This window comes from Pezoporus flaviventris, unplaced genomic scaffold, assembly GCF_033815535.1.
Source record: "Pezoporus flaviventris isolate CSIRO_AGI_PZ_B2104156 unplaced genomic scaffold, CSIRO_AGI_Pfla_v1 ptg000030l, whole genome shotgun sequence".
In the NCBI taxonomy this organism is placed as follows: domain Eukaryota; kingdom Metazoa; phylum Chordata; class Aves; order Psittaciformes; family Psittacidae; genus Pezoporus; species Pezoporus flaviventris.
The window spans coordinates 3,686,904-3,708,621 of NW_026892578.1; the positions used below are offsets into that span (position 1 = coordinate 3,686,904).

General features: G+C 38.8%; 1 protein-coding gene across 1 annotated transcript in view; it reads right to left on the reverse strand.

The window, feature by feature from the left end:
* Positions 1-514: 514 nt before the first annotated feature.
* Positions 515-21,718, reverse strand: part of GABRB3 (gamma-aminobutyric acid type A receptor subunit beta3) — a 112,895-nt gene continuing 91,691 nt past the window's right edge. Inside the window, exons 7-9 of the mRNA XM_061459747.1 lie at positions 16,307-16,459; positions 12,053-12,297; positions 515-1,089 (exon numbers count right to left, since the gene is read on the reverse strand). Of these exons, the coding sequence (XP_061315731.1) occupies positions 739-1,089; positions 12,053-12,297; positions 16,307-16,459 (749 nt within the window). The 3' untranslated portion in view covers positions 515-738. The remainder of the gene's footprint in view (positions 1,090-12,052; positions 12,298-16,306; positions 16,460-21,718) is intronic.

A 21,718-nucleotide genomic window follows, 5' to 3' on the forward strand; every position in this document is an offset into this window, starting at 1 on the left:
AAGGGAAATGTGCTGTACATTTACAGTACTTACAAAAGATTCATTTCACTGTTGATGGACACTTACAATGCTTGTTTGAAATATTATGAATGTGTGTTTGTCTCCAAAGACCTAGAGCAACACTCCCATGATCACCTTGCTTACTACAGAAGAGAAAGCAAGAGATCATTAAAAACAACGTCCATTCAGGAGTGGGGAAAAAAGTATGACATATATAAACCCAAGAAATTTTAGCAAAGAAAAATAAATTTGGCTCAGTGAAATCATAGTTGATGGATCTGCAGTATAAATGACTTACTTTAAACTTACCAGTGTAACTCTAGTGCTTTACGATTAGTGTGTATGGCAGCATTTACAAACAATGTTACTCAGTACTGACTTTATACATGTTTACAGCTGTTTGAAAATTTCTATGACAATCAAAGTCTTGTAGGGATAATATACAACACTTACTTTCTCAAGGCTTGCTGTTTTGACAACACCTGCCTTTTGATTTAAAAAGTTCCTCTGTCCATAACCTCAGAAACAACGTGTACATGTGTGTGTGCATACATATACATTTGCTTTGCAGTATGTGCTTTTAAGTACACACAATTCTTTGCTACATGTATTCACACATACATGAGTATGGTCTATAAGTTCATATATATATATTTATGTATAAATATATATATAAACTGTGCAAGCAAGTAGTATTTCTCTGGTTACAATTGAAGTCCTTTAAAAAAGTTCAGTCACTCAGTTAACATAGTATAGCCAGTAAATTAGGTTGAAAAGAGAAAATGTGAACGGAAAAACCATTCTTGACCATCTGTCGATGGCATTCACATCTGTTAGATCAGGGATTTTTATTTTCAATTGTGAAGACCTCCTTCGTAAATGGCCCCTCCTGCTGTGGGGGCCTGGTCTTTCTGACGAACGTCTCCCAAGGCTTTCGCGATGTGAGCTTTGTTTTCTGTACTGTATTCCTGAGTTGTCAAAGGATATCGTTGAATTTCGGGCTTCCGTAACACTGGTGGTGACCTCGTTGCTTGCCACCTCGTTGTGAATTTCTAGCGATGTTAACAGAATGTTTCCATGGGTGTCCACCTAGGGGGCAAAACCAGAAATATAAATTGCTTCAAAAGACTTGACATTTATCAGCAGAATGTGGGTGTATTTAAATCTCCAAACCCATACATATTTTAAGAAAGTGTGTATTCATTTTAAGCATGTGATAATCTTAGGAAAAAAAAAAAGGGTAATACTCATATGCCTTAAATACTTTTACAAACAGGCATATCATCATACTACCAATCTCCAGTACAAACTGCATTTGGCAAAAATAATCGTTTCCCTCTCCCTCTAAACCAGATGCGTTTTAAAGGGTGGTGTAGTTCAGTGAAATCTCCACATTGCTGGCAATGGGGGAAAAGGGATGGATTCTGCCTCTGCTATAGCAGAAAATTAAATTAAACTGGACTACCTTTTTTCTATCTGTGATTTAAAACCAGCTGGAAAAAGTGCCTGTGAAGCTTGCTAAAATCACAAGAACAGCTGCACTCTTTGCATTTTGCATAGAGTTTATTTGCAAGTTTTCTCTTCAACTTTTCCTTGCATGGTCATTTGCACAGTTTTCCAATCATGGCAATGCTTAACTGTAGGGTTTTACCTCTTGGGTAAGTGATCTTAAAGTCCAGTGAACTTAGACGTAGAAGAAATCTGCTGAACTGAGAAAATAGGTGGCACTCTTCCCTTCCACCTCCATATCCAACAGGCAGTGAGCACAGCGTTGAGCACAGGTGAGCAATGTGATACCATTTTTAGTAATTAAGAGGAAGGTTGTGATCATTCATAGCCTCCAGACCCCCTGAGCAGCAATAACGGAAGAGTTGCACAGAGTTGGGTTTGGCTCTTTCATTCCAGAAAAACCTTCAGTTCCCATCAGTGGCACTAACAGGAAGTCTCAAATTAAGCTGTCTTAGTCAGTATTTGGTAGCTACAGTGGTGAGGCATCATGACCCCTTGTGCCCCGTGCCTTGAATGCTGGAGGAAGGGGGGAGAACACAGCTGATGCTGGGATCAACTTCAACTTTCTTGCTAGTTTTTAGAAAAGGAAAATGACAGATGAAGGTAAAATACTCTGTGCTGGGTATTTTCAGCCAGTTAATGCATGTGTGACTGTTCATGTGAACTCACTTCCCTATGTCAGACACAGTGAATCATGCCATACAGCATAATTTCCGGTTTTACATATATAATTTATCATCCAGAATTTACCCTGTAATTAATATGTATTTCTAATCTGCCACATGATCTAGCTGTGTTAAATGCAGCAGTCAAATATATTCATCCTAGCAGCATCTGTTTAAAAGTGGTTCATAAAACACACTGTTGTCATAGCCTTTTGAAGCTTGTACAGTCATCTGATAACACATCTTTTGCAAGCTTTGTGTGGTGCATTAAAAATATGTGTGGCTGTGGCTGTCCATATGCATTTAGCTTTTTTTCAATCCTGTTAAAATTTTGTAACGTGTATATTTCTTTCATTAAGTATTGAAGCTACAGCTTATCTTTTATCAGAGAAAACAATTATGATAGTTCATCAGTAATGCTTTGCCAAGCTTCTTGCAAATGGAAAAGGAATATAAAATGCTATGACTGACATACAGGCAAGTAGGGAAAAAATGTCCTAAGGTGTCCAACAAATCCTGCAGTTGTAGGCAACAACAGCACATTATGCTGATTAGTGCCTATAAATAAAAATAAACAATGTGAACCAAAATAATGGGGTGGAGAAGCCTCAGAAGTGATTAAGAAGAATTTATTTTCCTCATGGCAGAAACCCATTGGGTGCAAAAGTACAAGCCTGAGGTTTGTAGAAATGAGTTCATGCTGTTGAGCAGTATCTGTGACCAGGGAATACACACAGCTGTAAAATACAGCCATGAATAGCATCACTACTGATGGTGGTCTCTGAAAGGAATAGATTCAGATTTCTCTGTTTTGTTGGTTGGTTGTTGGTTTTGCTGTTTCGTTTGGGTTTATTTCCACAAAGATTACAAATTATGATCAGGATTTGTGACAGCATTGTGTAAAATATCTCCATAATCTGCATTTTTCATATGAACCTTAAAACTAAATCTGTCATCCAGACCCCACAGCATCACATGTCGTGTCCTTTCCCATCTCCTCCCACACTTTTGAGTAATATCTTTCGGCTTACTAACAATGCCCCAGCAGAGGCTGTTTTGCTGGGCTCCATCCTGACAGCACTGCCTTGTCTTTGCAGGTTTCTACTCCCTTTCCTTCCACCACCACAGGTGTCAGCTGCCCTTTCCCTCAGGGCTTCCAAATTCTGCCTGCCACCTACATATATACAGACATTAGCCCATCCATGGGTACTTTGTCCTTCTACACTGAGCCTGGATTTTTGTTAAGTGAGGTGTTGGCTGAAAGCTTGTATTCTGGAGGGTACACTTATATATTCTGGCTTCTCCTGCCCAAGGAATTAATTTTATTCCATTTATTTCATTACACTTCATAGCCGCCTTCATTTTTGTCTGTCAACCTTACATGCCATCCTAACATGGCTTCTGCCTTTGATCTCCCAATGATGTGGCCACTTGTCACCGCTTGTGACTGCACTTATAAATCAAACTAGAAAAGTTGTAAAAAATGTTGCAACATTTGTGTAAATGCTTTGTCTGAAAATGCCATTATATCCTATGAAGTTGCATGACAGCATGTATTCCCTAAATATCGCAAGTGAAACATATTTGGAGACATACTTCTGAAATGAATCTCCTTGTTAATAGAGCAACAGACTTGCATGTCAAATACAAGGAACGAGCAGATGGAGAGAAGAAGGGGTCTGCAAAAACTGAATTCAGGCTTCTGGTCCACATATACTCTTGAGATCCATTCTTAAAAATTATATTGATACCTTCAGTGGTTTTAGATAAACTACCTAAACATTCAACCACATTAGAGCAATATATGATAATGCTTTGTGACAATCTTAAGGTGATGTTGTGAAGTATGAATACTTAATGTATGCAAAATGTTAAAAAGTATGCACAAAAGCATGACTTCTGAATGGTCTAAGCAACAATTTAAATGACTTTGACAAATGTACACAAGCTCTCTCAGTGAATGAAGAAGCAAACCAATAATGGTAGGGTATCCTGTGCAAGTCAACTCATGTTTGCCTGAATATAGAGGTAAGGCAAAATCCTCCATGAGTGAACATGAATGTTGCTCAGTGGCTCCCGGGAAAATATTACAGATACAGATTGAGATAAGTAGCTAAACAGATTAGCCATGGATACACATGATGAACAAGGCCAATGTTTTTGTTGAAACTTTTGTTTTGCTCCTTATGAGCCTTAGAATAAAATTTCATCACCTAGCTCAAAAATGTCCTTGTCTGTGCACTGGAAATTACCCCAAAAATGTTAATGGTAGGCTTTGCTCTCAAACATTGCTTATAAATTGGAGAGATGACTTTGTAGATTTGAATGATTTCCTCTCAAACCTTATCACCCTTATTTAACTTAAACATTTCTCCTTTTTGCCTTCTCTGCAAACCCTGTGCCTCCATGCTTCTTGTATTCTCCTTTCTGCCCACTCTGGTTCCACCTGAAGCCATTCATTCCCATTTTCTCACTGTGGTCCCCACTGCTGGTACTCCCATCTTCTCTTCAACACAAGCCAGGGCTGATTGCTTCCAAGGAGTGTTACCCCATGAGGTCATCAAAGCAGAGAGAAACAGCTGAGTACCAATTCATAATTCCCTGCTGAAGCATTATGGATCCAAATGTGCAAAACTGATGCTTACATTTCAGAATCCATTTTAATCAAACCCCATCCTTCCCACCTCTGAACAACAGCTCCTGCACTAGGGTGAAGTGACTGAATCTCACATACTCTGGAGGCTGAGAAGCATGAAATGCTGTGAGATGTTTCAGGCACAGAAGAATAGATTAACTTTTGAAAGTTCACCATTTCTGAACTACACGTATTACAGTACAAATAAAAAAATCTGAAGACACTAGCAGCCTAATATCATCACACAAATATTACCATAACTTACATAACTGAAGTCAGAAACAGGAGAAATAACATAAAGTTCACAAAGAACCTCTGATACTTGCTCTTGGAGGAACACCATGTCACCAGCTAATTTGTATGTTGTGGGTATGAAAGTCTAAACTTTTACACTTGAAAAGTCCTAAATCTACTTCTCAATTTGAAACAAGATACTGACTCATTTAGATGTTAAGTATTATACTTTTAGAGAAATGAAAGACAAGATCTGCTATAGAATACCTTTCCTCAATTAAGATTTCTGGAAAACCTCAGCTTCAATGCCAGTGAGAGAACACTTTACTAGGGTCAGGAAACTACCATAAGGCTTGATTTACTATTAGGTAATGTCTGAATTATTTCAGGTTCATTTAGTTTTCTGATTAATATTCCATAAATTTTAAGGAGTACTTTACAATTAAATCTTTTTCCTCGTAAGTCTTTCACTACACTACACAAAAAAGAAAAATAAGCAGCATTTTTCTCAAACCCCATAGGTATGTTTAGGAGTTCATAAATCCCAAATTTTTAAATACCATGTCAACACCTTCCATCATATGAAGCAATATAAATGCAAATAGCGGGTTTAAATAACAGCATGAAAAGCTGTCTCTGTAGTTAGTCTTGCATTATTTTACATCAAAATTACTATTCAAGTACATTATCCCACGAAATGGATCTCCCCTTAAAATCATAATAAAATGGAAATTATTTTTAGTGTAAATTATAATCTAGACTCCATCTCCCTGATTCTCACCTTACCTGCCCTGGTGCTAGCGTCTACAGTTTTGTAAGGGGTAAACTACCTCATAGCAGTTTCTATCTTCTTTACTTACGTATATAATTGGCTTTCCAACTTGTAGAACAGTATGCGATTGAGCCTTAAGTGTTATCTGTGCTTAAAACAAAACTATCTGACCACATTATACCTTGGATATTTTAGAAATAATTTAAAACTGAAAACACGAGAATCATTGCATTGAGTGTTCTTCCTGTGTCTAAAAGTTGATACTTCTCTCACTACTGTTTTAATATGTTTTTATTAATTAATAAGCAGAAAAAAAAAGATTGAAAGAGAGCATTGTGTTCTATCAGCCTAGGAGATAAGCCCAGGGTAGCCAGCAGAACTGGGAAGATGGAAAGATCTTGAAAAACAAGGCAAGTATGAAGAAGAAAAATAATTAGGAACTCCCATATTAATATCACAGTCCACCAAGTAAGAATTAACATTGAAGTATGTGAATAGAGAAAAAATAAATAAATAAATGCATGGTCCTGTGTTTCACATTGTCTGGATTCTTACAGTCTCTAGGCTGTACAATGGATTGCACATACAATCCTTCTTATTGTCTCTGGATTTACGCCATTCATACTAGGGCAAAGTGGCTGCAGAAAAAAATTAGTACATGCATGAGTCCACCAGCACATGCTCAGCATCCTCATCATAAGCGCTACAGGACAAGAGTTCTTCCCACAAGAACTGCGCTCATCACCCTTGATGGATATTTTTCGAAACTTGGCACCTACTCACTGTGCTCATGTTTCAGAAATATCCCAGTGTTCAAAACAGCACCAAAAAAAGTACCCAGGAAAGATGAAGATGCACAAGAGAATACTGCCAGTTTTGCTATTCTCATATTGCCCAATTTAAACTGAGTGGTAATTCTGCCACAGCAGCCAAGATGTTCATTCTCAGAATAAAATCCCACTTGTGAGAAGGGTTGCTACAATTAACAGTTCCTTAAAAGCACTAAGTAGATGTAAGTGGCCTGAGCCTCTATTCTCAGCAATGCCTGGTGGGAAGCTGCCGCCTTGGCCAACAGCGGGGGTTTGAGCCGGGAATCTCCAGCGCTATAAAAAACATGTAGTGACTGCCTGAAGAGAAGGGCCTTTTTATAAAGGGTTATGCATTATTTTTGTTCAAAGGAAGCTGTTCCCACATGTCTGACAGCCACGGGGGGTTGAAGCTTGAATGAGCTTGTGCGATAGTTACCCTCCTGATTTGATACCCTGGGGCTGAACTTTTGGTCCCACCAAACTGGAAACGTAAATTGCCACAGCTTGAACTAAGAAGCAATATTTTTAGCAGGGGACTGTGAGGAAATCATAACCTCTGTGGACTGGCCCAGAAGGAGCTATGTCCAAAACACATGCTCACCAGCTGATTATGCCAGTAGCCTCTATCACAAGAGTGAACAACAAGATTGCCTTAGAGCTCTCTCATGCTGATTTAGTTGCAAATTAGGCTGTATCTGAGCCTTATTTAAAATAAACAATTCATGTAGCAAAACTGAAACTGCACAGAGAGCTACAAATGAAGCCTGAATCTGCCAATGGGAACAGGAGAAACAGAATTGTTCTGTAATGATGGTGATCATTTTCCAGGGAAAACATTTTTACAGGCCACCTATTCTTTTGTGACAGCTTTACCACAAACAGAGGATTTTAGGCACTGATACCATATGCAGAAGAAATATTTTATGAAAAATCAAGACTCAGTTCTTCCTTTATCCTACGGTTTGTCCTGATATATGAAGCAGAGTATCAGAGTATGAGAGAGTTTTTAATACAAAACTGGTACATGTATGAAAATTGGTTATACACCAAAAAAATAAAAGGATCATCCTTTGTTTGCCTCCAGAAACTATGGTTTACTGGGATAGGCTGGAAAAGTTCAGTGAGGAATACTATTTACAGTGCATTATCTGAAACTAAATGTGATGCAGAGGTAGTCAAAAGAAAGAGAGAGCTAAATGTGACATTTTCTTTGTAGTCAGCTGCTGATCCACAAATGAGTCATTTGTAAAGCCTTGCTCAGGTTTCATCTTATCACCAGTTCTGAATCTTCTGAAACCATTCCAAGAGGTTCATTTTAGTCAGATGTGCCTCAGTCATCATGCCACCTTCAACAGCGCTACATGGGAGAATACAGGAGAGAGTTTTTCTCTCCCCACTGCTTTTCTTTGTCACCTCTGCAATGTGAGGACACTGCATGTGCCGTTTCCATGCTGTGAGGACTCTTTCCCTTATGCCTGGAGCTAATGGGCTCATTGGCTTTATCATTTGGGCAGAGCTGGACAGAAAGCCGTAACTGGAGCAGTGAAGCCAATCAGCAGCAGCAGCAGCAGCAGCTGGTGGTGGAGCATTCCTCAACACAGCAAGCCTCAGTGGCAGTGGATCAGTAATAACTCAGAGTGAAGTGCCTAAAAGCTTGGCACTGGAGAGGCATGTTCATAGCAGCAGCAGCAACAAGGAGATGGTTGTACCAGTTTTGGCTTTTCAAACCCATAGCCTCTGATGCGGGACAATGCAAATGCATGTGATAGGAAGCAGAGTTACTGAGCATCAACTGTCTGTTTGCAATTATCAAATAAAACACAAACATATCCACATCTGTGGATTCTGTGGCCTAGAACATCTTTGTTACTAAGATTCTCCTGCTCTACAACCAAATAAGACTAAGAAAGTGTAAAAAGCTTTTGCTACTACAGAAACAGTATTTATAACCAAGCCTGCTAGCTTGTATTCCAGACTTCAGTCCTCTCTGACATGCAAAAAGTGAACTACAATACCAGTATCCATGCTGGTTCTACTAGTTTCCATGAACTAAAATCCTCCTGTGCGAAAATAATGTGGCATTTTCCCTCATCCTTCTCTTGCTGCCTTTGCTTGAGAGACAGACACTGCCTCAGCAGTACTCCCAGTCTCTTATACTGCAAGAGCAATGCTTGAACTCAGGGCCTGCGCATAAGGCAGTATGCTGTGCTGCCTCCCAACGCAAACAAGTGATTTCCACAGCACTGCTGCCCCTCTTGACTCAGGTCGGACTTGATACAGCACAGTTCACAGTTCTATCACAACACCCACAAGTTACAGCAGCTGATGTGGACAACAAATGGTCTAATGTTTATTTATTTATTTGGTTTAGTCTGTTTTTTTTTGCTAGTGCCCTGAGCTAGCACCCTCAATCAGTGACAGGCAGACCATGCACATATTTCATATACAAAAAAATCAGTTACTAAAACAAAACAGCAACACAAATCAACCCAAAATGGAAGTCTTCAAGACAGACTAAAAATAATGCCTTCTTCCAGTTTTATATTCGAACCCTTTTCAATCTTCTTTCTAGCACAGCACATTTTGATAGTCATCAAATAGTGCTGATGATAGCTGCAGAGGAGGCTGCCTGGTTTTAGGCATTCTCCCTTTCTTTCAAAATGCTGGTCAGCTGCAGATCATGTGAGATTTGAAATATTTCCCAGGATTAGAAGTCTTCCTGTTCTGAATGGATATACACTCCGTGAAAGCCCGAAGCCTCACCGAAATCACGAAAACTATAATTTTCTTGAACTTGTGCAAAACTGTCTTCATGGCTCTAAGCATTCCTTGCTATGCAGTGTGCCCTCCCTCCAGTTTATGAGCCTCTCCCAGGACATTCAGCCCCTGAGTCCAAACTCTAAAACAAGAAGCAAAACTGCCAACCAGCCATTATTTCCATCAGACTCAATGATCTTCAAGGGCACCAAAGGAGAGGTTGGAAGTTAATGCCTCTTTGCTGCCTTGAAGAGGTCAGAGCAAACCTTGCAGAGCTTTCAAATATTGTCTTCCAGGGCAAGTATGTTAAAAACTGTGGCATGACCACCTCTCCTGCTGTATTTAAGGGTATCTGTACAGAATAGTGGACATAGAATCACAGAATCATAGAATGGTTTGGGTTGGAAAGGACCTTAAGATCATCTAGCTCCAACACCCCTGCCATCTGCAGGGACGCCTCACCCTAGACCATGTCACAGAAGGCTTTGTCCAACCTGGCCTTGAACGCTGCCAGGGATGGAATATTTATCATTTTCTTTGGGCAACCTCTTCCAGTGCCTTACCATGGGAACCATTTTCCTGCATCAGGGCTGTGGTGTCTGGAAGCCCTGATAAACTCTGTCCAATGTAGATCTGCTAGATGGATTTTCCCTGAGCTGCTCATCCTGAAAGCAATGGGACCTCTTACGTGCTCTGATAAATTCCTTCTGCTTTGCATTAGACAGGCTTTCTAAAATGAGAAATTCAGATTTAACATCCTACATCCACTGAATCTACATTTTCTATGTTTTTTTTTCAAAGGAAGATTTCTGATCAGCTGTACCTAATGTTCCTGCCTTTTCCTGTTGTATGCTGGCACTGCTTCTCTGAAAGCACTGAATCCAGTAACAGCAATGAAGCTGTATTGACTTCACCAGCTGAGGCCTGGAGACAAAATGTTTTCTATACAGAATGGTATCATACCTCTTTATTTATCCTATGTCATCTAAACAGCACATATTCATAGTCAGTATGAATACATACATTGCCACAAAGCTTACAGAGTTCCCTTTCACAGCTGGGACTCCAAGGCAAACAAGTAACAAACTCTTCTTCCAGCTCTGGTGTGCTGAATCTCTTTCCTAATTTGTTTCATGCATGGTTGATATTAAAACAGCAGAAAAATCAGAACAGTCCATGGTATTTGCTTAGGATAGTCCAGAAAGAAAAGATTGTTAAGGGCTGCAACTCAGAAGTGACCAAAAAAAGGTTGATATATGGTACGATCAAATCTGGGATATAAAAATGGCATGATCTATGTATGAAACTCTATTTTTTTATGTTAAGATACTTATACTTCTTTTAACAATATAGACCAATTGATCTTAAGATGGAAAAACAGTCAGGCACAGGGTGCTGTTGGACCCGTTAACAAGACTTGCACTGAATTATGTAAATCATTTAAATGGACAAGATTGACCAGATGGTTTCCATTGGGAGAACTGAACATCAGTGCATACATCTGCATTACACTCTTGTAGCTAAAATCTTCTCAATTTCTTTCAAATCTCTTAATTCTCTTGATACTCTTTTTTTTTTCCCCATCTGCTTTTTTTATTATTATGACTATTTATTTTTCAAGGAAAGGGAATTCATTCTTTTTGCTAGCTTAGTCCTAAGCAGTGCTACCAACTGTGATGAGAATTTGGTTTCATAATACAGTGGACAAAATGAGTTTATCGATTAAAAAATTCCACAGATATGAATGTCAATAATTTGGTGCAGCTCTGCACTACATTTACTATAGCAGACAGAATCATTAGGATCAAAACATACAGCTTGAAATTACTTTTATGATACTGGTATTTTATAAACAATTAGTAGTTCTTTCACTGTGAACTCTTCTAATTTATAGGTCATATTAAAACCAATCTTACTCAATGCAACTGAATGAAGAAACCTCCCTGGAAGCATTTTAGCCAAAAAAAAAAGAAACCCCCATGTTCTATTCAAACTGACATGGTTTGCTAATATCATATAATGTTAAATACCTTGAATGTCTCTTCCAAAGGGAAAAAAAAGGGCATTCATTGGATGAAGTAATACTCTAGGCAAGGGAAGAGGCTTGAATGTAATCAGCACAGACCATGCTAATATTTGCTTCAAAAGTAAACCCAAAAGTTTCTCTAGGAATCATAATTTTCTGCTGGTCTTAAACACCAGCACATGACAATGCCACACACTGTGTTTCAGCTATGCTGGCCAATTAATTAGCATGGCAGAACTAATCCTTTATCTGTTCTCTCCCGTTCTAAATGTGTCTGCTGTAATTGAAGTGAGAAAAAGTATGCTCAGATCCTGGGTTGCCTTATGTATATACTTAAACAAAATCACAGCTAAATTATATTGGATTTAGAAAAATAAATGCCTTTGTGGATCTGAGCCTTTATATTCAAGCTAGCTGCACTCCCATTGTTTTCTTCTTCTTACAATTACTTGTCATACTCCTTCGATTTCTGTATGCCTAAAAATATATTCTTCTGAGTAGGTTCTTGAATATAAAAATGCCCAAGTTTGTCCACAAAAAGATGATGTGGTTGGTGATGTTTTTACACAAGCTTTTTTTGTTTCAAACAGATACTTTTGTAATAAAAGAATAGAGAGCACATATATATAGATTAAAGAATCTTACCCGGTTGCCTTCAAACTTTGAGCGATCGTTGTTTGCCTTTGCTGTTTTTTCTGCAAGTTTTTTCTGCCTTTGTGGGCCTTTTCCAAAGAAAATGTAGTTGACAAAGGCGTATTCAAGTAAGGCCAAGAAGACAAATACAAAGCAGCCCATGAGATACATGTCGATGGCTTTAACATACGGAATTTTAGGCAAAGTCTCTCGCAGATGAGTGTTGATTGTTGTCATAGTCAGCACAGTTGTAATTCCTACACAAAGAAAAAGAGCACATATCTTACAACTCCAGGCACACCACGTTTCAATTTTATTTTCCCTTTTGGCAAATCTGCCTTGTCAGTGTGAAGAAGCTTAAAAATTTCTCAAAGATATCTCACTGGTGACATCACTGCAAATCAAAGCAAAATGAAAGCTTGATGCATTATTATTTTGTTACAGTATTTTCTTCACATGATTGGGGGAACAGCTACCAAGGGGTCTGGCACCACTGCTATGAGTTAATGTAGGTTCATGGAAGCCAATGTAGCTGTACTGGTGATCCATTCCTCAGAGATCAGACCAAACTGATATGCAACAGAATGAGTGTTCATATAGATGGTGAAAGACTCTTCCCATGCAGTTTTAAATTTCAGCAGTTAAAACAGCTGGTTGAAGTTAGTCCTGTAGCAAATGTTGAGAGACAGGCACCCTTCTTGAGCAGTTCATCCCACCTATTTTAGACACCTATTTCAAGGAAAGGTCAATATAGAAGAGAGACTTGGAGATGACTAGTTTAGAGCAGTACTCTAATTTTTACATAGAAAGAAGTGAGATGAGCAGTGAGAGGCAGACAGGTATGTGGATTTGTGCAATGAAAAAGCTAAGGGGGGAGAGCAGCATTTTTATGGTGATTGACTGAACACTAGTAAAGTACCTAGAAAAATCTATAAGGTATGTCAAAACCTCATTTATTTACCTAAGGATGGACATAGCAACTGAAAATATATTACGGAGCACTGTTTTGAAAAGCTGGTAAGAAAAGCAAATTTACTATCAGTCTGCTTGAATTCACAATAAACTACATGGTCTGTATCTCCGCTGGAAATTTTATGGGAACTACAAATCACAAGTGGCTGAAAACAATGATTCATAGAATAAGTCTACATTGCAAGGCAAGACATTCTAATAGGTCCCCTCCATTGCTGTTTTCTCTGATTTCATAATTATACCATCAGTTTGTAAGTAGTCACTAAATTGCAGGCAGTACAAAAATAAAGGACAAAAGAAAATTGCTGCCATATTATAAAGCACAGCTTCTTTTATCTGAAGAAACAGAAACAAAGACAATATAACTCAAAATCAAGCTGTCAGTGTAAACAGTGTCACTCCAGGGAACTGCAGTAGTAGCCTATAAGGTTCTTTAACAGATATCTTGTATATTTAGTAGGTCAGTGTCATGCGGTTTTTCAGTGCTTTTCCCCTAAAGTGTGAAACAAGTGTGTGTTGATGTCAGATGTTTGGAGATCCAGAAGATTAAGCACACTGAATAGAAAGGTGGCTATCACTAACCACAAAGAAAGACATCCCATGGGAAACCCTGGCATCCTGCACGCAAATGCCCTTCCGACAATCAATAATTTATTTTAAAGCACAGCTGGAGAAGTAGCTGACACTCACCTGTTATATAGAAACAGGATAATCTTGTGATTACAGCTGTTCCCAAGTGCGAGAACTCTCAAGGTTATTTTTCCCCTCACTCAAAAGACCGAATTTTGGAAATTTCTAGGACTAACTAGCAAAACCTCAGTACTGAGCAGAACTGATGGGTTTGAATATTTCTTCTGAGAACAGCCCTGTATCAGCCCCTGTCTGCAGCTGTCCGTAGTACAGAGTCTCTGCAATGAGCTGGTGTTTGCTCCATGCATGGATTCCTCCATTGAGGCAACTACTGGGTTCAGTGCAAGCTGGAGCACAGGTGGCATGTGCAGCAAAGGAAAAGGGATAGGCACAAAATGTAGAAGTGAATCAACTAGAATTAGGATGTTGTAGAGAACACAGGCCTCCTGTATGGGTTAAGTAAAAGTTTGTCTCTGCATCCCTAAGAATTGCACAAAGAATCCTTCCTCTAACAAATACTCAGACCAGCAGGCCTTACCCTCCTTTGTACTGCACTTTTCAGTCAGATACATAACTCTAAAGGTGCTATAGTGCCTTTAAACTTTGCTACCATTTCAGATCAGCTTCTGAGTCATAAGAGGGGCTACACAAAGGAACATAGGATTAGACCCATGATACTGAACTTTATTATACAAGCATCACAGACGTTATCACCAAGGCACTAATTGTTTTCTCAGAAGAATCTATGAGATGTATTTTTGTCCTGTCAAAAGGACTATCAATTTGTAATAGAACATCTGGGCTCCTGGGCTTGCCTTCAATGTTCTCTCTGACTTTTATTCTAATATTTGTGTTATCACAGTACAGCACTTGATAAACTTGTGTTACAGAGAAATAGACCACATGAGACAGTCCTGTTAAATAACAAAAAACATGTGAATCCATCATAGAAGGGGAAAGAATATCACTAGATCTGGTAACTTTGTCTAACCATCTATTCTCTTTAGTCCTGGCTGGTATGTAAAATTAGATGCTGACTGATATGTTTGAAGTTCTCCCTTCACTCAATCATGTCTCCCGGGTGGATCTTCGAAATGCAGTAGCTAATTTCTGAATACGTCACAGCTGTTTGGACTCTACGTTCCACCTCCTGTTCAGCTACTACTTATCTGCAACCTGCTGAACATGCACTAGCTGCTCAGTGGCAATGCCAGATTGTGTCATACCCGTATGTACCAGCTAATCTACAGTATCTGTACAATTACTGTACAGAAACTGCAGTTAATCTACAGTATCTCCAGTTACCCAAGTTCAGGTGCTAGTAAGACAATATTGCACAAATGTATAGCTGTGGCTGACCAGCCTTCTTTAGCATGTGGAATCTTGGGAGGTACAGGGTACAGAGGTAGGGAATCATACGGACATGGGTTGCAGTCCCGGTTTGCTGTAGTACATATCATAAAAATAAGAGAACTAGGGAATATGTTCGTGTTTGAAGAAGGGAAGAGATTACAGCAGGAAGTTATACAGAATAGTCTTAGAGACAGGTTTAGGGTAGGAAGGTATCTGCTATTGGGAAGCACAGAGTTGAAGTCAGGATTCAAGATGAGATGATAGGCAGCCGTAGCCATAAGGATTTATGGCTCCATTTCATCTTCCTTGTCCATAACTATCTGTGACTATGATTCTGTAATAGATGAAGTATTTCCTGTGAAATATTTTCATAGAATCATAGAATGTTTTGGGTTGGAAGGAATCTTAAAGATCACCTACTTCGAACCCACCTGCCATGGGCAAGTACACTTTCCATTAGACCAGGTTGCTCAAAGCCCCATCCAACACCCCAAAAACTTTTTCCTCAGGGCTGCTCTCAATCCATTCCCTACCCAGACTGTATTTGTGCTTGGGATTGCCCCACCCAGGTGCAGGACCTTGCAGTTGGCCTTATTGAATTTCATGAGGTTCGCACAGGCCCACCACTTGAGCCTGTCAAGGTCCTTCTGGATGGCATTCCTTCCCTCCAGGGTGTCTACTGCACTGCATCATTCTGAAGCCACCTTCTGTTATCTAAAGGATATTTTGATCTCAATAGGTCTTGGACAGGGATCACCAACATGTGCCAAATCTAGTATTTTCTGCCATGAGTTAAACAACACTTTAAACTGCACTTAAAATGCACTTAGAACACTGTGCATTTTGAGGGTTAAGCAGGATGTAATGGCCTGTAGCTGATGTGCCCCTGTGCTCTGAACTAGTACATGGTTCTTGAGACCTGTTCCTGCCACTGTCAGTTAAAGTCCCAGAACCTCAGGAGGAGGCCTGGAGCTATACTTATCTTCCCACAGTAAACTGGATTAAAAGCCCACACTCAAGAACTTGGAGTATGATTCTGAAGCTGGTCTCCTTTCTGAAGCTACTGACAACATTAACTTTGATAAGAACAAGGGCTAAGATCTGTATGAGCGGCTCATGTTGAGATTTAGTGGTAGCTATATTCTTGCATGAAGGGGAAACCTTATTGCTTTTGAGGCAATACTGAATGATGTGATTTTGATGGAAATTTAGGGTTATCAAAATACTGACATCACATTGCAGTCTTTTAATGACCTCCAAAGGCTACATTTAGTCTGAAATTTTAATGCCCCATTCATTCTTAGCACATACCAAGGGCAACTCTTGCTGCTGATGCATCATAATTGATCCAGAATGACACCCATGATAAAATGGTAATCAGTATGGAGGGCATGTAGGTTTGAAGAATAAAGTATCCAATATTTCTCTTCAACCTGAAGCTCAGTGAGAGTCTTGGGTAGGCACCTGAGGAAAGGGAGGGGAAAACAATGTTATTTATACTGAAGAGAAGACACTTGCAGATATTTGTCTTCAGTTTCTGTTGAAACTAAAGCACACACGTTTTATGGGGTAATATGACATCTGCACAACGGTAGGGAAAATGCTTTCACTAGATTACTGGTTGGTATTATAGGAAACTGTGCAGTGAATATGATGATGTGCAAACAATTTGTATTTGAGAAGCAAAGAGAGAAAAATGGTAAATTATTCTAGATTATTAAACAGATGGGTGAGCACCAGTTAGTTTTTAAAACCAGATGCTTAGGTCTCCAAGTAAAATGATTATTCAAATATTCAGTTTTATGTATAGTATTTATATTGAGGTTAATAATGTGCATAGTTATTTATTTACAGGGAAGAGCTGTTCATGAGATGGTACTTCTTAATTACATTTGAACTATGAGAAACATTCTACCTGTGGTGTCAAAAACAAATTGCAATGAATCCCGGTAAAGAAATGCCTCTAACAGACAGACCAGATCCTCTAACTCAATTAGGACAGGACAGAATATTTCTTCCAAAAATATTTTAAGCAAAAAAGGATTATTTTATATGTGTGTGTACATGCATACAGTATATATATATATTCATGAATCGTTACAACTGGAACACATAAATAATGAAAAAAATTAAGAACTTCAATTTTAGTGTTTTAAAAAAATTATTTAACTTCAAATTGGTGTGTTTCAAAATCAGTGTTAATCTTAACTGAATGTATTTTATATATTTAGAAATCTCAAATGGTTTAAAAAAAATTGTGCCTTTTTTCACCAAAGAGGATTAAGTCTGAGTACAGCTGTACAGGAAAAATGTAGTCATTCTCACAACATTAGCTCTATGATTTCAGTGTTTGCTTTACTAGTCTTACATATGATACTTTTAATAGCTCATCTAAAAGCTCTAGTTAAATCAACATCCTAAAAAACATTTCTGCACATATTGAGGACGCATATATATATTAGACTACATCTCACCCATTCTAATGCAAATACGTGCAAAATATGAGAGATTACATGTAGAAACATTAAAATCTTCCCTTAAATTATGTTTATATGTTTGCATATAAGCATTAGAAATTACATTTGCCCATATACACAAGAATGATGGATTTCCTGAGACAGAAAGTGAAAGAAGGAATAGAAAACTGCAGATTTCTCTTCATCACATTCTTGATAGTTCAGTATACTTTGAGTCATATGACAGAAAAAAATTCTACACCATTTCCAGGAATCAGAAGCGTCCAGGCAGTATCAAGCTGTATGCAACTATCCTTAATTGTTTTATCAAAAAATCTCAGAAGAACTACCATTGGAAGAAGAAATATCTGGTAGCTATATTTGTTTGCTGTGATTACTTCAATCAGTAGTAATTTTTTTTTCCAGGATGAAATGCCTTCTACTTTCACTAAAAGATGAATCTTGGTGGAATCATACTGATTTATTTTATCATGAAAATCAGACCCGGGTTTTCTGCTGTCTAAAGCAGTAAGTATAATTTTTAGCAAAGAAACATTTAAGCTTTAGTTTGCTTAGCATCTTCGTTTTCCAATGAACAATGCTTCATTTCAAAAGACCAATTCTCTCTTTTAAACTATGCCTTGTTTTTTGTTAGAAAAGCTTAACTTTTCCATGGAGCTTCTTATGAAATGGCTTCTGAGCCCGTGTGTCTGCAGACTATGTAAATAAAACAGGAACACACCCTGCCATCATGAAACACATTAAAAACATAGCAGACCTGATCACCTTTCTACAGTAAGAGTAGTGGATAGTATAAATTAGGGAGTATAAATTTTTATAAAGCTCTATTGAGGAAAATTATTTAATATAATACAGCACCCACTCAAAGAATTCTCTACAGAGCACTTCCTTTCCAAAAGTCCTGTCCAGGTCTGGGTGGCTGGAATATCACTGATAGAGGTGATGACTGGAAAATCTCCCATAAAATACTGATTCTTTGATAAATACCCTAAAGGATTCACTCAGTAAGGTTCAGTGGAATTGAATCACTGAATCAAAGCCTCTTCTTGGGCCACTCCAGTGCTGAGGACCCTGGACACATTGGGGAACCTCAGAGAAAGAAGAGGGGACTTGGTGCTATTGAAAAAGCAGGGAAAATTGTGTGGATGGAGGAGATGATAATGTGTCAACAGTGGAGAGACATAGTGTGTCATGTATGTCAGTCATGTTCAGTACTGAAATCCTTAACTGAGAAATACTATGACAGAGCAAACTTTAGATATTTATCCTGGATGATTCACCTGTGAGCATCACCCATTATCTCTATCTAATGAGACAAGATAGTTATTGAAATTAGTGGAATCTGGACTTAAAGGTGGACTCTCCAGACAGTGTCTCAAAGCCAAGGATGTCAGCATAAAGTTGCTTCAAGCACCAGGTTCTTTGTCCTGAAGCAAGAAGACAGAACCCTAAGAACCATACATGGGGCCAGGACTGTCAGTGCTGTCTGACTGCTCTAGAGCTGGACCTGAACTGAAACAGAGAGATTCAATTGTGAGTCTGAAGGTGCACTACTTCTTTTGATATCCCCTACAACATCTCAGACACGATCATGTACCTGGTGGATATGATGTGTCTCCTGCACCTTTTTGATTAGCAGCTAGAAACTAAGAAGGCTGCCCTATGCCATCTCAAGTAGCAGCTGATTAAGCGGCTCGCCTGAACTGCATATAAATGAGCGAGGTATCTAAGCTCTCATTACATTTCCAGGAAAGTCAGTTAATCTAGTCAATCTAATAAATGAAACTTAGACAATTATCCATCTCCTCCTGAAATAGATTCCTATGGGTCAACTGAATTTGTCTCCCGACTTCACCAACTCTATTGACTAGATTCCCATCAACTAAGACACCTAGTTCATATGCAGACACTGAAATTATATTCATCTTAAACCAGAACAAGATGAATACCAGCCCTGCAAGTCTCAGCGTAGGTTTTGAGGGTCTGTGGCTCCTGGGCAATCTAACAAAAACTTTTACTGGCATTACAGCTACTTAGTTGACACATTGTTCAGTTTTATAATGGTAAACAGAATGTCATCCTGTTTCATGGTGATTTTCCAAGCTCAAATTTTGTTGGGAGGTCTGGATCTCTGGAATTTCAGAATAATTCAGTGTTCATATAGTTCAGGTTGAAACTGAAACATGAACTGGTAGCCTTGTGTTTTCATACTATGCAGCCAGATTTCTCCTTTAGGTAGCTCTCCATGAGACTACAGAAGTTTTTATTACTTTCAGCTGTATGGGTTTTATGTCTTCACAGATGATCTATTGGCCCTACCTCCAGCCTGCTATCTCTGCTGTAATATCTCACCTTCAGCAAACAGACCACGGGAATCTGTGGAAAACAACGAATTCAAAGAAGGAACATTCCTTTTTTTGCCTTGTTTTCCCTTTGCATGGCTAAAACTCAGTGAAAAGGATGGGTCCTAACCTGCATGGAACAATCTGCATGTAAGCCCAGATCTTTTCTGATCGAAGAAGAAACCATGTTGTGTAATATATTTAATAAAAACGGATTTCTTGGCGAGCTCAACAATTACACTGTTACTTTCCTGATTATGCTTGGATAATGATTTGTCAATTAAGGCTCAGTACATTTAGAGATTAGTTACCAGGAAATTCTAGTTGTTAATTTTCCATCAATTTTTTTTTTTTTCATAAAGAACAGTGTTGTTGCTCAAGGACCAGATTTGTTACCCTTTCTCCCATCTCATGTAACATATTTATGTCCATGGGCTAATTTAAATAGTACAGGAACAACAGAATTTAGCCTGAAGTATTTAAATCGAAAAACAGCATTGAGAATTCAGGCATGAAAAAGAAAATAATCAATAACTGAGCTGAAAATATTCCTCTTTCATATATTTGGGCACTTGGTAAAAAGTAATTACTTGTTTCTCTTTCATTTTCATCAAAAGCTGGCAAGCTGAAGTATCTAGCTCCAAGGCTAAATTAGTCTCTTGCTGTTTTGTTCAAGAACCAAGATAACAGAGTTGGTCAGTCACAGAATTCTTACTTTAATCTGTTCTTTTGGGAAGGTTCTTCCACTAATTGGAAATGTACTTTACAGATTGATCTTTCAGAATACAGCAAATAATTAATTTTCAAATCTTTTAGGACTATCCTTCTCTTACCAACAGGTTGCTAGTCTGGCTCTGACTGCTACGCATCTTGAAGCTTTTAGGTGGTGTTTTACACATCCCTATTCCTGTTCAGTTTCTTTGCATTTGTGGATAACAAACATTTAGGCGGTGGATTCAGCTCACAGGTCTAGGCTCTAAATTTCAGGGGTTTCCATGCAGATATTTACATATGGATGGCACATAAGCTCTTGGTGTCTAGAGATCAGGAGAGCTAGACTTATAGGCAGCTGATTCTAAGGGCGTGATTTAATTACCTATACAGGCAATCAAATTAGAGGTGTCTAATGCCATTTGAGATGCATTAGGCTACTGAAGAGTAGAACTTAATACCGGTTAAGTAGTTAATACTGAAGCACTGTATTGTCACATAGGACACAAGAAACTACCATGGAACCTGATGAAATCCGTCTGCAGGTCCTGAGGGAGCTGGTGGATGAATTTGCTAAGCCACTGTCCATCATATTTGAAAAATCATGGCAGTCAGGCAAAGTTCTGGATGACTGGAAAAAGTGAAACATAACCCCTGTGTTTAAGAAGGGAAGAATGGAAGACCTGGTGAACTATGGACCAGGCAGTCTCACCTCTGTGCCTGGCAAAATCTTGGAGCAGATTCTCCTGGAAACCATGCTAAAGCACATAAAACACAACAAAGTGCTTGGTGACAGCCAGCATGGCTTCGCCAAGGTCAGATCATGCCTGACCAATTTGGTGTCCTTCTATGATGGGGCTACAGAACTGATGAATAGGAGCAAAGCACTTGATATTGTCTACCTGGACTTGTGCAAAGTATTTGACACTCTCCTGCATGACATCCTTGTCTGTAAACTGGAGAGACATCAGTTTGATGGACGGACCACTCATCAATTTGATGGGTGGAAGATGATAAAAATCTTGAGACACATTCAAAGAAATCCTGGGCATGTCCCAGGGCAATAGCCTGCATGATGTGCGGAGGTTTGGCACCCAGTATTTTGGAAAGGACAAGGCATTCTTTGCATGGGAAAACTGAGGGAGGTGCACCACGAATCTAGCTTCCTCAGTATTTCTAGGATTTTTGTCAAC